This window comes from Coenobita brevimanus, chromosome 6 (assembly GCF_032717465.1).
Source record: "Coenobita brevimanus isolate Jiangsu-jjx chromosome 6, ASM3271746v2, whole genome shotgun sequence".
NCBI lineage: Eukaryota > Metazoa > Arthropoda > Malacostraca > Decapoda > Coenobitidae > Coenobita > Coenobita brevimanus.
This window is the reverse complement of record NC_136959.1, coordinates 25,640,045-25,656,375: the sequence shown is the minus strand read 5'-3', so window position 1 is coordinate 25,656,375 and position 16,331 is coordinate 25,640,045. Positions and strand designations below refer to the sequence as shown.

Here is a 16,331-nt window from a genome sequence, read left to right as displayed (position 1 = left end):
ATATATATATATATCTATATATGTGTGTGTGTGTGTGTGTGTGTGTGTTCGATTCCGGGTATAGGTTTCAGAGCCTTTTCCCTTACGACCAGGAGTCCTCTTACATATGTCACGTGGACGCATATTTTGTGTAGTTAATTGTTCCCCTTCGCGCCACGTGTATAACTAGCTAGTTAAGGTGTTGCTAAATTAACGAACTGGCGACCCAATGAAGTTGTGGTAGGCCTGCATATAAGCCCAGGCGCAGAGGCTCGGGGCAGCTGCTTTCACTGCAAGGGTGCTCACTTCACTTCCTCTAGGGATTGTCCCAAGTGGAAGGAGGAGAAAGAGGTCTGTGCGGTGAAGGCGACTGAGGGTGTCTCTTTCTACGAAGCAAGGAAAAAGGTGAAGGAGTTGCATGCAACTCCCACACCGAATAGGTCCTATGCTTCGGCAGTGATGTCCCGCCCTGTGATGTGCACTGTGGAGACGCAGACTGATCTCGTGCTTGTTAATCAAGTCACTCACTCTACCTCCACCTCCACTTCTAAACCTCCTGTAAGATCCAACTCTCTAACTGACCTCCCTAAAGCTTCATCATACTCACAGGCCGCTGCTGCTTCTCAGTCAGTCAAGCCTAAATCGAAGCCTGACAAGACTGTAAAACATAACTTCACCACCCTTTCAAAGCCACGTCCTCATGTCCTCCCTGCTCCTAGCCCAGCGAGGGAGAGGAAGAATAGCTCTTCCTCGGTGGAATCTGGGAGCCTTGTTATTGACCAAAATATGGAGGTTTCCGTCAGCAAGCACCGGGAAAGGTCCCCCGGTAGCCACTCGCCTGGTCGCGGGGGGCATAAAAAAACTAAACACACTGGCCCCCCTCGTAAATCTTAAACCGCCGCATTCACTATACTACAGTGGAATTGTAGAGGTATTGGGAATAAGTTACAAAATATAGCAATCTTGCTTTCTATACACAGGCCAGACGTTGTTTGTTTACAGGAGACGCGCCTGGAGGATCGTTCTGATCCTCCACAGTTCAAACACTACCACTCGTATAGAAGATATGAAGGTCACGGAGTTGCCATTTACACACACAAATCACACCCACAAACGGAAGTGATTCTAAATTCTTCTCTGGAAGCTGTCGCGTGCAGAGTAAAATTTAATAACACATATCTGTCTATTTGCTCTCTGTACTGTCCTCCACATGGCCCCATTGATAGTGATGCTTTAAATTCACTAGTGGAACATCTGCCTGGAAATAAGTTAGTGTTGGGCGATTTTAACGCCCATCACTATCAATGGGGTAGCTTGAGGATTGATGGTCGTGGGGAGCAAGTAGCCGACCTAATACTACAGTCCAACCTCTGTCTTCTGAACGATGGTAGAGCGACTCGTGTAGATGATCGTACTGGTAACTTTTCGGCCATTGACTTATCTTTGGCCTCCCCTGGTATACATCAAGATCTCTCATGGGACCCTTACGACGACTCCTTGGGAAGTGATCATTTACCCATGTGTCTTTCTTATACACGCGACATCATTTCGGACCCTCCACCTCCAAAATTTAACTATAAGAAAGCAGATTGGGGATCCTTCTCAAGGATCGCCAATTTAGATATATCTGGGGAGACCATAGATGTTAAGGTCGAAAATATAACCCAATCCATATTACACGCAGCTGAGGCTGCTATTCCCAAGACTTCTACAGTTCATGCGAAGCATAGAGCACATTGGTGGACGCCGGATTGCCGACAAGCATTAAGAAAACGCAATAGGAGATGCAGGATTTTTGATAGTCAGCCCACTGAGGAAAATTCTATTGCATACAAACAGGCACGGGCTGAGGCAAGGAGAATAATAAGAAGGGCTAAACGTGACTCCTGGCGGTCCTTTGTGTCCACGGTGACTCGTACAACACCATTACGTAAAGTCTGGTCCACCATAAGAATATTAAATAATAAACGCCCATACTTCCCTGTAACCACATTGCAAGTAAATAATAACATCTATGACGAGCCCGTGGACGTTGCTAACATCCTCGCCAGGAGTTTTTCTCATGTAAGTAGCTCAGCCAATTATGACCCGCGTTTCCAACATCATAAACGCACGGCTGAGCTACAGATATTAGACTTTGCCACAGAAGACGTAAACTTCCCGTACAACCAAGAGTTTACGCTAGAAGAACTGCTCCTTGCCCTTAAATCCTGTAAAGACACCAGCCCTGGACCAGACACCATCACGTACGGTATGATCCAACATCTTAATCAGGACAACCTGATTAAGATGTTAGCATTGTACAATGAGATTTGGGCGTCTCGAACGTTCCCAAACTCATGGCACTTTGCGCACGTCATACCGATACCCAAAGAGGCTGGTCGTCTTATGAATCCCACTTCATTTCGTCCTATTGTGTTGACTTCTTGTCTATGTAAGGTCATGGAACGTATGGTTAACAATAGGCTTCTTTTTGTTTTAGAGTCGAAGAATTTGTTAAATGATCAACAATGTGGCTTCCGTAAATACAGAAGTTCACTAGATCATTTAATGAATTTGGAGCATTGTATTGCAGAGGCATTTGCCAATAAAGAATTCATGATAGGGGTGTTCTTGGACATCCATAAAGCCTATGACATGACATGGCGAAACGGTATACTAATGAAGCTCTATGCTTATGGTTTAAGAGGAAATTTGCCTGTTTTTATTTCAAATTTCTTAAGGGACGGAACTTTCTCTGTCAAATTGCCCCGTAACGTAACATCGGATATATTTATCCAGGAAAACGGGGTGCCGCAGGGAAGTGTGCTTAATCCTACCTTATTTAGTATTATGATCAATGATATTCTGTCATCAGCTCCCATCCCGAGGAATCTTAAATACTCACTCTGCGCTGACGATTGTGCAATATGGCACTCTTCCCGTAATGCACAATTTTCGGCTGGGCGGATTCAAGCAGCCCTTGGCTCCGTCCACCAATGGGCCTTGCAGTGGGGATTTAAGTTTTCCGTCCGTAAGTGTGCCGCTATAGTTTTCACTAATCATAACGTACCTAATTTGTGCTTAACTTTAGATAATCAGGCGGTACCTTTTCAAAATTCTGTAAAATTTTTAGGAATACATTTTGATCGTAGAATTAATTTTAAACTTCACGTTAATACTTTGCTTGCTCGTTGTGATAAACCGTTAAATGTCCTCAAGTACCTAGCGGGTACTACCTGGGGTGCCGACAGAAAATCTTTATTAATGGTGTATAAGTCCCTTATTCGATCGAAGCTAGACTATGGCGCACAGGTGTATGGCTCGGCATCCGATGCCACTCTGAAAGGATTGGATGTGTTGCAGAATAAATGTTTGCGAATGTGTCTTGGAGCTGTCCGGTGTACCCGTGTAGCTCGTATGGAAGTGGAGGCGAATGTGCCTCCCCTCCGTATTCGCCGTGACCACCTGGCATTTTCGTATGGACTACGAACATTAAGGAAAAGTAATATCGGCAATGTGGCCTGTACCCCCCTGCGTCAATACCACCACCTACTGCGGGGGGTGCGTCGGCCACCTGCCGCTCGCCTCCACTTACTGACTCAGGAGCTTGGTGTGGACCCCAGTGACTGTGACAAGTTGGTGCTAAAAAATATAGTGCCTTGGGAGCCACCCAGCTTTAGAGTGGATGTATCATGGCTCCCAGCACCAAAGGCCAAGGCGCCGGAGGCGGAGGTCCACCACTTGTTTCGTAACATCATTGTTCGTCACTTGGGGTCCCATCAATTGTACACCGACGGCTCCAAGTCGAGTGAATGTGTGGGTGCAAGTGTGTGGTCGACTGAATGTGCCCTCAGGTATCGGTTGCCGACTCATACATCTGTGTTTACTTCAGAACTCTTTGCTATTGACAGAGCCATAGACTATGCTCTCAATTCTAGGCATGACTCATTTGTCATATTTTCAGATTCAAAATCAGCCCTTCAGGCAATTGCATCTTGTACTACGGACTCTCACGAGATCCAGGGCCGCATCGTTAATAAGTTGCATTCATGCAACAAGTCATTCACGCTGATCTGGGTGCCTGGTCATTGTCGTATCTACGGCAATGAGCAGGCTGACTTACTTGCAAAGTCGGCTGTAGAACTCGAGGAGACTTGGGACGTTCCTCGTGATCTACGGTCGAGTCTCTCTCTCGGAAAGAAATCAATAAATCTTCTGTGGCAAGGTCAGTGGACCAGACTAAATATTCCAACTTGTAAGCCGTACCTGGGCGACTGGGACACTGCCAACCGTCCCAGTCGCCTAGAAGAAAAAGTGTTGGCACGGTTACGGCTTAATGCCACCATTTTAACCCACATAAAACCATATATGGAAAGACGCTTCCCACCGCACTGTGACATCTGTAATGCGGTGTTATCTATCAGTCATATCATCCTGCGCTGTCGGCGATTTATTCGTGAACGTGCTTCACTTATAAATTACTGTGGCGCAGTAGACGTCCCCTTCACCCTTTCCACCATCCTGGGTGATGGGGACATTGTTATGACTGATAAATTGATGGCTTTCTTGAGAGAGACCGGACTGATCAGAGTGATGTGACTTTTTTACTGTGTGGTTATGGTTTTTATGAAGAGTAAATATGTATATATTGTAATATTAATTAGGGTTGACAGTTGACATATTTTAAATAGTTCCTCCTCCCACCGATCTATTTCTAATATTGATGTCCCCTACATTAAGCCAAGTTCCTCGCCTGACAGTCACCAGCTGATGAGTGCAAGTGTGCAATATAGGAAGGTATTGGGCACTTGCAGTCGATGGTGGTCTGCTGGGCGAGGTTCTTCACGTTCTGTACAAATTATGTAAATACATTATATTATCTTGCTTAAGTTATTCTAATTAGGGACGACAGCTGACGTATATGGAACTGTTCCTGACTCGTCTGGTTCCCTTTCATATATTGATGTCCCCTATATTAGGTTGTGCCTCGACTGACAGTTACCAGGTGATGAGTGCAGGTATGTAATGTAGAAAGGCATTACATATCTGCAGTCGATGGTGTTCTGTTAGTCGAGGTATTTTTACCATTAGTGTAGGTCTAGCTATTTGTCTCTGTAGGATTTAGTATAGGTTAGCGATTTGTCTGTTAGGTGATTAATTTTAGGGTCTTTAGATTAGTTTTACTTTATAATATAAGGTATAAAAAATATAAAACCAAGAAAAAATCAAAAAAATAAAAATACAAAAAAAAATTAAATAAGATTAAAATTATTATATATATATGTACGTTTGCATGAAAGTGTGTCTGTATGTATGCATAGAAGCGTGTGTGTGTGTGTGTGTGTGTGTGTGTATGTATGTATGTATATATATATGTTTTTATATATATGTATATATGTTTAAATGTATATACATATATATATATAAATGGCCTTAATAACCAGGGGCTTCGGCCCCAATGGTTGATAGGCAAAAAAAAAAAAAAAAAAAAAAAAGCTCGGGGCTCTCTCTCTGTTTCCCTGTCAGTGACGCCGGCTAGCTCTGGGTCGTCCAGGTTTAAGGTTTATGTATGTCCTTGGTTAGGGATGTAGGATGGACTTTAGCAAGTTTATGCTCTTGTCCAGTAGGCAGGGTGATGTTTTGTGTTTTGTTTTCCCACAGTTGGTTGTAAGTTAAGGTAGTTTAATAGATTATGTTAATTTTGTACGTGGTGTTTTGACTCTCCTTAAATGTTCATATGCTAAAGTAACTCCAGATCTAAGTAGTACAATATGGTCTTGTCGTACACTCAATTATCATTCTATCGTGGTTTTACTCAGGCCGTGCACCCTGTCCACTTGGTGATTGGGTAGTTTGCGACAAATGGGGGCCTGTCCGGGATTGAATATGTATACTAGCCTGTATATTTAGCTACATTACATGTTCCTGTGTACTCCCTGTGCATTGCAATTCAGCCTTTAGCAACAACTGTTTCCCTCATATTTGAGTTTGCTTTATGAAACAAGTGTTCTCCCTGGTAGTCCTAATTGTATGCACTAGTGTATACGCGTGTAGCTAATTCCTGCTCAGTTACCTCATTCAAGAGCTGTGTTCCGTTCACGAAACTGTTCCTAGAGTGTTGTTGCTTTACAACTCTTGTTTGTTCTACTCTGTTTGGGCATATAGGTCATGTATATTGTATGATCTGTATTATTTGATAGTGTGGTGTATAGTGTTTTGTGGAGTGTTTTGTTGTCTTAGCTCCATACACACCACTATCGTTATATTTACTATACCAGTTGTTTTACTTGGATCTATTAGGAGATTATTACGTACCCACGTACGGCAGAGATTAGTACTCCCACTTTACTGGTGACATTGTATTCCCCACATAATTTTTGTAGTGTGTGTGTGTGTGTCCGTGTGTGCGCACTACGTTCCCGTGTGTGGTGGAAGGTTTATTATCCCACTAGGTGAAGTGGTTTACTGATATTTGAGTGATTACACTATCTAGCTAGCTAGCTTATTTTCGTTGTCCTTCCCTTCTCGCCGCCATCATGTTTGTGTTGGAAGATTTTGTTTCTAACCCTACAGTGACTGTCCTTTCTAGGTTAACCAAGGTTCAGTGGGAAGCGCTGGCAGCTTATTATAAGCTTGAGCTTCGTCCTAGGTTGAAGAAAGATGATATAAAGCGGTTAGTACTTGCACACATGGTGAGGGAGGAAATTTTCAGTGAGGAAGAAGTGAAACTGTTGGAACATCCTAGTGATTTGATGGCTTTGAGAAAAATTGAGCTGGAGGAAAAAAGGCTTGAGGTTGAGAGGATGAAAGCGGACAATGATAGAATCCGTCTCTCTCGTATTCCCACATCGCCTGAGTGTGAGCCAGATTCCTTCAAAATTGCTGCAGCATTAAAGTTTGTTCCTAAATTTAATGAGGAGGATCCAGAAGATTTTTTCACCCATTTTGAGAAGTCAGCTGAGCTCCATTCTTGGCCCCAGGATAAGTGGGTGTTGCTAATTCATAGCTCATTTACTGGTAGAGCTCAGGAAGTGTTTACCGCACTGGATGCCACTCAAATTGAAGATTATTATTTTGTAAAAAAAAAACTGTATTGCATGCATACAAGAAAGTTCCCGAAGCTTATCGGCAACAGTTCCGCCGTTGCCGTAAGACAGAGGGACAGACTTATGTAGAATTTATCCGCCGCAAACAACGACTTTGTAAGAAATGGGTTGAGAGCGAGTTGACTAGTATGACAGTTGAGGGCTTGCTGGAGTTGTTTGTGCTGGAGGAAGTGAAATCTTGCCTCCCAGCTAGAGTAAGGTCACATGTGGAGGAAAAAGAGTTATGTACGTTATCTGAGGCTGGCATTGCTGCTGATCATTTCTCCCTAACTAATGGTGATCCCTTCCACAAGTACAGGTTGACTGCTCCCCAGCATAAGCCAGCCAGCACTTCACAGAGTGAACGGCCCCTGAATAGGAAGCTGACGGAGTCCCAGGGACCTTCCTTTAAGCTTGATCCCATTGGTGAGTGTGCTGGTGAGGAGACTCGTGGAGTTACTAATCAAGACGTGAGGAGGTCTCTCTTCTGTAGGTACTGTAAGAAGCCTGGCCACATCATAAAAGACTGTAGGAAGTTGGCCAGTAAGTACAGCCCCACCAAGGGCAATGCAGTTCTCCATGCCAGTGCACTCACCCAACCAGTGGAGGTGAGTGACCCACAGGTTAGTGATTTACTTGTTTCGGGGCCATGTGAACATTCAGGTGATTCCCTTGAAGTACCCCCATCATTTAAACCATTCTGCTCAAGAGGTGTAGTATCAAAACATGAGTCCAGTAGATTCTCGGCTCCTGTTGTTGTGTTGCGTGACACTGGATCTGATCTATCTTTCATTTTAAAGGAAGATGTTCCCAATTTTGATTGTTATACAGGTGAGACTGTACTAGTGTCTGGTCTGCCAGGAGAGGCTAGATATCCCCTTTGCTCAGTGTATCTTCGGTCTGTGTTTGTCACAGGTCCTGTAACACTAGCTGTAGTAGATCACTTCCCCATTAGGAACATTTCAGTATTAATTGGCAATGATTTAGCTGGTTCCCAGGTTACTGCTAACCCCATCGTTTCAGACACACCTGTTGATATCAACAACACTACTGACCTTGAGCTGAAGCACCCTAATCTCTTCCCAACTTGTGCTGTTACTCGTAGTCAGAGCCAGAGGTTGTTGGATGCACATACCCCTGCTGTAGAGCCAGAGGAAAACACACCCAAGGGAGATATTTCCCTTGCGGAATTGTTTGATGATACACTCAATAAGTCTAGTTCTGGTCTCCTTGACTTTGGTAGCACCCCTATCACAAGGGAGAGATTAATTCAGGAACAGTCTAGTGACCCCGAATGTAAGTTGTTTCTTGCACAGCTTACTGAAGGTAATGAAATAGATGAGGTTCCACACTGTTTTTATCTCAATTTGGGGGTGTTGATGCGTAAATTCAGACCATCTAAGGCTCCTGCCAATCACACGTGGGAGACAGTCCATCAGATCGTCGTCCCAAAATCTCTACGTATTGAGATATTGAAGGTGGCACATGATGGGGTGGGTGGACACCTGGGAGTCCGTAAGACTTATCACAAGATTTTGTCTCATTTTTACTGGCCAAAGTTGATGAAAGATGTTAGTACCTATTGCCGTACCTGTCATGTGTGTCAGATTAGTGGCAAACCAGGCACTGAAGTCAATCCTGCACCCCTTCAGCCCATTCCTGTCATGGAGGAGCCCTTTAGTAAGGTAATTGTTGATTGTGTGGGCCCTCTCCCAAGGAGCAAACGCGGGAATCAGTATTTATTAACCATAATGGATGTTGCCACTCGTTACCCTGAGGCCATACCTCTCCGTAGTATCACTAGTAGGAATGTTGTCAGGGCCCTGATCAAGTTCTTCACACAGGTTGGGTTACCTGCCATCGTGCAGTCCGACCATGGGTCTAACTTCACCTCCAGGCTGTTTCAGCAAGTGATGAGGGCCCTGGGAGTTTGTCAGTGTAAGTCAACCGCTTACCATCCCCAGAGTCAAGGAGCCCTGGAACGTTTCCATTCTACCATTAAGACTATGATACGTACTTACTGTTTGGAAACGGGTCAGGATTGGGATGAGGCTATTGATCTTTTATTGTTTTCAATTAGAGATAGTGTAAATGAGAGTCTAGGCTTCACCCCGTTTCAACTCATTTATGGACACCAGGTCCGTGGTCCTCTCAAAGTCTTGAAAGAATGCTGGTTAAATGACGAGAGTACTGTACCGATTGCTGCATATGTAACTCAGTTCCGCTCCAACTTGCAGCGTGCCTTAAAGTTTGCCCATTCTAATCTCAGTCATGCTCAAGTACGAATGAAAGACAATTATGACAAAATTCACAAGGCACAATCCCGCATTTTTCATGTTGGTGATAAAGTTTTAGCTCTGCTACCAGTACCAAAGCAGCCTCTTCAGTCTCGGTACTCTGGGCCATATCATGTTTTGAAGCGGGTTGGAGACCTTAATTATATCATTGCTACGCCAGAGAGGCGGAAGAAAAGGCGTAGTGTCCATGTCAATTTGTTGAAAATGTATCACTCTCGTGACCAATCACAAGGAGGGGAAGTGGAACAGGTCACCTTAACAGGAACTAGAGTAGTGGAAAAGTCAGAGGAAAATGACCCTACACCATTCGTAGGCAGTAAGCTGTCAAATCGTGAAATTCTAACAAATCTTATGAGTAAATTAGAGCATCTGCCCCCCACCCAGGCAGGCGATATTGACTGTCTTCTACAGGAGCATCCAGACCTCTTTGGTGACACCCCTCGGCTCTGTACCCTGCTGACCCATGATGTGGATGTTCAAGGAGCCCCTCCGATCCGACAAGCTCCATACCGTCTCAGTGCTGAGAAGAGGGAATTCCTGCAGTCCGAGGTGCAGAGGCTAAAAGAGCAAGGTTTGATCCGTCCAAGTATGAGTCCCTGGGCCTCACCTGTAGTATTAGTCCCCCAGGCTGGAGGAAGCTACCGCCTTTGTGTAGATTATAGGAAGGTCAATGCTGTTACCCTGCCCGACTCCTTTCCACTACCCGACTCCTTTCCACTACCCAGAATGGATGACATTATTGATGACCTAGGAGCGGCCCGCTACGTCACTAAGCTTGATCTCCTCCAAGGGTATTACCAAGTGCCCTTGACAGAACAAGCCAAGTCAATCTCTGCCTTTGTCACTCCAAGCGGCCTTTGGGAATTTCTAGTTCTTCCCTTTGGCATGCGGAATGCCCCGGCCACATTCCAAAGACTAATGAACAATTTGATTGCAGAGTTGCCTGGCGTCCGTGTGTACCTAGATGACTTAGTTGTCTGGAGTGACAATTGGGAGGAACACCTTGAGAGGCTGCGAAAGCTCTTTGATGTCCTGGAGGAGGCCAATCTCACAGTGAACCTCGCCAAGAGTGAGTTTGGGCACGCCCACGTCGTGTTCCTGGGGCATGTGGTCGGGCAGGGCCAGCTAGCCCCTATTGATGTAAAGGTGGATGCCATTTTACAATACCCACCACCAGCTGACCGAAAGTCTACCATGAGGTTCCTTGGGATGGTGCGTTACTATCGTCGTTTCTGCAGGAACTTTGCCCAGGTCGCTGCTCCCCTTACGGATCAACTTAGCTCCAGGAAGACGTTCCATTGGACAAATGAATGTCAGCGGGCATTTGAGGGTTTGAAGGCCCTGCTGGCTTGTGCTCCTGTGCTCCGAACCCCGGACCCACATCGGCCCTTCATCATTAGAGTCGATGCAAGTGATGCAGGGGTGGGGGCAGTGCTCTTGCAAGAATATTGTGAAGTGTTACATCCTGTTTGCTACTTTTCCCAAAAGTTTAAGGTTTATCAAAAGGCTTATGCCACCGTTGAAAAGGAGGCTCTTGGAATTGTCATGGCAATAGAAAAATTTGAAGTATATCTGTCCAGTAGCACATTCCCCATCACGGTGTTCACAGACCACAACCCCCTTGTGTTTATTGAAAAGGTCAAGTTTAAGAATGCTCGAGTGCTGAGATGGGCTCTAGCCTTGCAACCGTATAATATAAAACTGCAGCATATTCTTGGCAAGGACAATACCATTGCAGATGCATTGTCAAGAGTGTGAACAGAGTGCAGGTTCCCTATGATTTACCATGTTATTTACCCGTTCTATGTTTTTAGGTTTAAGGAATTTTTGTAATATTGAAGTAAACCTACTTTTGTACCTCTAATGTTTGTACATGTTAGAGTAACTTTTTCCGGCTTGGTAAAAAGTTCTTTTTTTTGGGGGAAGGTGTCACGTGGACGCATATTTTGTGTAGTTAATTGTTCCCCTTCGCGCCACGTGTATAACTAGCTAGTTAAGGTGTTGCTAAATTAATGAACTGGCGACCCAATGAAGTTGTGGTAGGCCTGCATATAAGCCCAGGCGCAGAGGCTCGGGGCTTTTCCTTTATAATATAAGGTATAAAAAATAAAAAACCAAGAAAAAATTAAAAAAAAAAAAAATACAAAAAAAAAATAAATAAGATTAAAATTATTATATATATATATGTACGTTTGCATGAAAGTGTGTCTGTATGTATGCATGGAAGTGTGTGTTTGTGTGTGTGTATGTATGTATATATATATGTATATATTAAATGTATATATATATATATATATATATATATATATATATATATATGTATATATGTTTAAATGTATATACATATATATATATAAATGGCCTTAATAACCAGGGGCTTCGGCCCCAATGGTTGATAGGCCCAAAAAAAAAAAAAAAAAAAAAAAAAAAAAAAGCTCGGGGCTCTCTCTCTCTCTCTGTTTCCCTGTCAATGACGCCGGCTAGCTCTGGGTCGTCCAGGTTTAAGGTTTGTGTATGTCCTTGGTTAGGGATGTAGGATGGACTTTAGCAAGTTTATGCTCTTGTCCAGTAGGCAGGGTGATGTTTTGTGTTTTGTTTTCCCACAGTTGGTTGTAAGTTAAGGTAGTTTAATAGATTATGTTAATTTTGTACGTGGTGTTTTGACTCTCCTTAAATGTTCATATGCTAAAGTAACTCCAGATCTAAGTAGTACAATATGGTCTTGTCGTACACTCAATTATCATTCTATCGTGGTTTTACTCAGGCCGTGCACTCTGTCCACTTGGTGATTGGGTAGTTTGCGACACATATCATACACCACATGTCACAATTTCGGGGCTAACACCCACCTTCCTTATTAAACACATGCTAGGGTTGTCTCATACAGGACCGGTGTAACGGTATTAGCAGAGGTGCTTTTGCGACATGTCGGCGGGTCTTGTGGTAGACCAGTAAAGTGTGCTTTAGCGAACTTCAAATCCTTAAGCTCGTCTCTGCCCCAGCCAGAATTCGAACCTTTCTCCATATGGTCAGCAGACCACCTCTCTCTCCACTGGGCCGTCACCTCCCCAGGAAGATGAGTTCCTCAGAATGAGGAACAGCGAAAGGGATGTTATTTGTCCAGTTATTATCCCAGTACAATTGGACAATTTGCGTCGCAAGTAGCTTCCAGCCGTAGTGTTACCAGGCCAGGTACGGGGGAAAAAAATCATAATTCCGATAGTTTAAAAATATCGTACCGTAATTTCGTACCATGCCTAAAGAACCGTACCGTACTGGTACGATAAAATAAAATTTCGTACCGTAGTTTCGTACCTATTTTCGTACCTCTGCCATTATGTTTCTGTGAAAATGAATCGAATTATCTTTGCAAGCAGTTCCTCGTCCAGTTTCAGTTCTCACTAATTATATTTGTGTTTTCTGCTGTTAGTGGAAATTACTGTAAATATATTAAGTGTGTGTGTGTGTGTGTGTGTGTGTGTGTGTGTGTGTGTGTGTGTGTGTGTGTGTGTGTGTGGTAATTGACCTAACATTTGATTTATTTTCATATGGCAATGAGATTAAATAAAAATAAAGATTAGTCACTTGGATAATCACACACACACACACACACACACACGCACACACACACACACACACACACACACACACACACACACACACACACACACTAAAACATAAGGTTATATCTTAAAACAGATATAACCCTGGGGGTAGGTTTTTTTTTTCAAGAATACTCCCCCAGTATCCCTGCTTGTCGTAAAAGGCGACTAAAAGGGTTGGCGGAGGGTTAGTGCCCCTCCCCGGAAAACAACTAACTAAAAAAACAAACAACAAGCCTCGGACAAGGACTGACCAAACGATGACGACCAAGGACCGGACAAAGGACATGGTAATTGGAACTTGGAATGTAAGGGGAGCGAATGATGAGGTGAAAGAGAGAGAGATTGTTCAGGTGCTTGAGGGTGCGAAAGTGGATGTATGTGGAATAACTGAAACAAAATGGAGAGGAGAAAGTGTGAGAGAATGGGAGTATGGATGGGGTATATTTGCAGGAGTAGGTGAGAATGAGAGGGCAAGGGAAGGAGTATGTATAGTTGTGAGTAAAAGATGGAAGAGGAGCATAAGACAGTATGGATCAGTTGGGTCAAGGATTGTGTGGGTAAAGTTGAAAGTTGGAAAACAAATGTGGGCGATTGTGTGTGTGTATGCACCAACGCAAGATCGTGCTAGAAGAGTGAGAGAAGAGTTCTGGACAAATGTAGAAGTGTGCATGGAAAAGTTTGGAAGGAATGAGAGAGTGTTTTGATTGGTGATATGAATGGTAAAGTTGGGAATGTGAAGGTGGATGGAATAGTTGGTGAGTGGAGTGTGCCTGCTGAGATAGATGAGAATGGGAGTGCGTTAGTGGACATTTGTGCTGGGAGGGGGTTGGTGATAGCCAATACCCTCTTCAGGCATAAAATGATCCATAGCTATACATGGCGAGTGATGAGAAGGGTGGGTGGCGAACTGAATGAAAGGAAGGCAATGATTGATTATGTGTGTGTGGATGAAAGGATGCGAAGATGTGTAAAGGATGCAAGAGTTTATAGAGGTTGGGGGAGTGGACTTTCTGACCACTACTTGGTGGTGGCCAGAATTAAAATTCAAGTAAGATGGAGGAATAGAAGAAGGGAAAGACGAGAGGAAGGAGTAGTTGCAAGGAGAGTGGAAAGGTTACAAGAGGATGAGAAAAAGGCAGAGTATAAGAGAGAAGTGGAGGAACGATTGGGCAAATATGAACTGGAGCAGATGGGAGACGTGGAAGGTGTGTGTAGGATATTTACAGAAGAAATATGTGCAGCATGTGATGTGGTGTGTGGAAGGAAGAGAAGACGGAGGGGGGTGCAAGGAACAGCGTGGTGGACTGAAGAGGTGAAACAGGCTGTGGCACAAAAGAAGAAAGCATACAATGAATGGATGAGAAATAGGGGCGTGGAAGAAGTTGAGAGGCGGAAGAGAGAGTTATATGTAGAAAGAAAGAGAGAGGTGAAAAGATTAGTAAGAGAGAGTAAGAAGAGAGTGGATGAGGAATTTGGAAGGAATTTGAGTGTAAAGTGGAGGGACTGTAAGAAAATGTTCTGGAGAGAGGTGAAAAGAGTAAGACAGGGTGGAAGCGAAGTTAGCAGGGGAGTGAAAGATAAAAATGGTAGATTACTAGTGGAGAAGGGAGAAAAAGTGAGCAGATGGAGAGAACACTTTAAGGAATTGTTGAACGTAGAGGATGGAAGTAATGCAAGTATAAGTGGCTGGGGAATGGCTGGGAGAAGGAGGGAGGTGAGAAGACAGGAAGAAATCAGTAGGATAGAAGTTGTGGAAGCAATGAAGAAAGTTAAATTGGGGAAAGCCCCAGGAATTGATGGAGTGTGTGGTGAAATGCTGAAGCATGGGGGAGAGATAGTAGTAGAATGGATGTGGAAGATGTGCAGATTGGCCTGGAAGGAAGGTAGAGTCCCGGAGGATTGGAAGTCAGGTATAATTATTCCCCTGTACAAAGGAAAAGGGGAAAAAGAACTGTGTGGTAATCATAGGGGCATTTGTCTTCTTAGTATAATAGGAAAAGTGTATGGTAGGATACTTATTGACAGAGTTAGAGAAAGAACAGAGAAATTAGTTTGAGAAGAACAGGGAGGCTTTAGGAAGGGAAGAGGTTGTGTAGATCAGATATTCATTCTTAGATCTTTAGTGGAAAAGTTTCTAGAGAAGTGAAAGAAGCTGTATGCGGCTTTCATGGATTTGGAGAAAGCATATGACAGGGTGGATAGACAAGGATTGTGGAAAGTGTTAAGAATATATGGAGTAGATGGGAAGCTGTTGAATGCTGTGAAGAGTATGTACGATGGTGCGAAGGCTGCAGTGCATGTGGATGGTGAACTAAGTGAATTTTTCTCTTTGAAGGTTCGGTTGAAACAGGGATGTGTCATGTCTCCATGGTTGTTCAATCTGTACATGGATGGGGTAATAAAAGAGGTACAAGGATGTTGGAGTGGCCCTGGTGAGAGAGGATAGTGTTTGGAATCTCCCTGTACTGTTGTTTGCAGATGATACTGTGTTGTTGAGTGAAGACGAAGGGGAGCTGCAAGGCTTGGTAGATGAGTTTGAGAGAGTGTGTAAGAAACGGAATCTAAAGGTGAATGTAGGGAAGAGTAAAGTGATGGTCTTTGAGAGAGGTGAAGTCAGTGAATGTACAACAACGTTGGATGGTGAGGAATTGGAAAATGTGAGTACGTTTAAGTACTTGGGTAGTGTGATGAGTAAGGATGGAGGTTTGGAGGGTGAAGTGCTTGAAAGGGTACAGCAGGGAAGAAAGGTTGCTGGTTCTTTGAAAGCAGTGATAAGAAACAGGGAAGTGAGCATGGAAGTGAGCATGGAAGTGAAAAAGTTACTACATGACAGTATTGTGATACCAACTCTAACGTACGGAAGTGAAGCTTGGACGTTGTTGGAAGGATACAAGTCAAGAGTGAGAGCAGTGGAAATGAGTTATTTAAGAGGAGCCTGTGGAGTCACATGGAGAGACAGGCTGACGAATGAGGATATAAAGAAGCGTTGTGGTGTTGATGTGGATGTGATAGGAAGCGTTATGAGGAACACACTGAGGTGGTTTGGCCATGTGGAGAGGATGGAGGGTGAAAGACTGACGAAGAGAGTGTATGTGAGTGAGGTGGAGGGGGGAAGAGGGAGGGGGAGGCCGAGGATGAGATGGAGGGATGGGGTGGAGAGGTATATGAGAGATGGGGGTGTGAGTTGGGAGCAGGGCAGTGAAATGGCGGGGGACAGGGCGACTTGGAGGCGATTTGTTTGTGGCAACCCCAAACGGGATTGAGGCGTCTGGCAATAGATAGATAGATAGATAGAACATTCGTCGGGGAAATTATCTGTTACCCTATCTAAAAGTCAGTATTTATGATCTGGATTATTCTAGACAGTGGACAGTCACATCTGA

The 16,331-nt window shown here is 44.0% G+C and overlaps 1 protein-coding gene across 1 annotated transcript; it reads left to right on the top strand.

The window, feature by feature from the left end:
- The first annotated feature begins 7,195 nt into the window (after positions 1 to 7,195).
- On the top strand, positions 7,196 to 11,101 carry LOC145400684 (uncharacterized). The gene has a single exon (XM_080273125.1). The coding sequence runs from the start codon at positions 7,196 to 7,198 to the stop codon at positions 11,099 to 11,101; it is 3,906 nt and encodes a 1,301-aa protein (XP_080129251.1).
- Positions 11,102 to 16,331: the final 5,230 nt, after the last annotated feature.

Coding starts and splice junctions, on each gene's coding strand:
- LOC145400684 (XM_080273125.1), top strand. CDS start 7,196: ATGACAGTTGAGGGCTTGCTGGAGTTGTTTGTGCTGGAGGAAGTGAAA.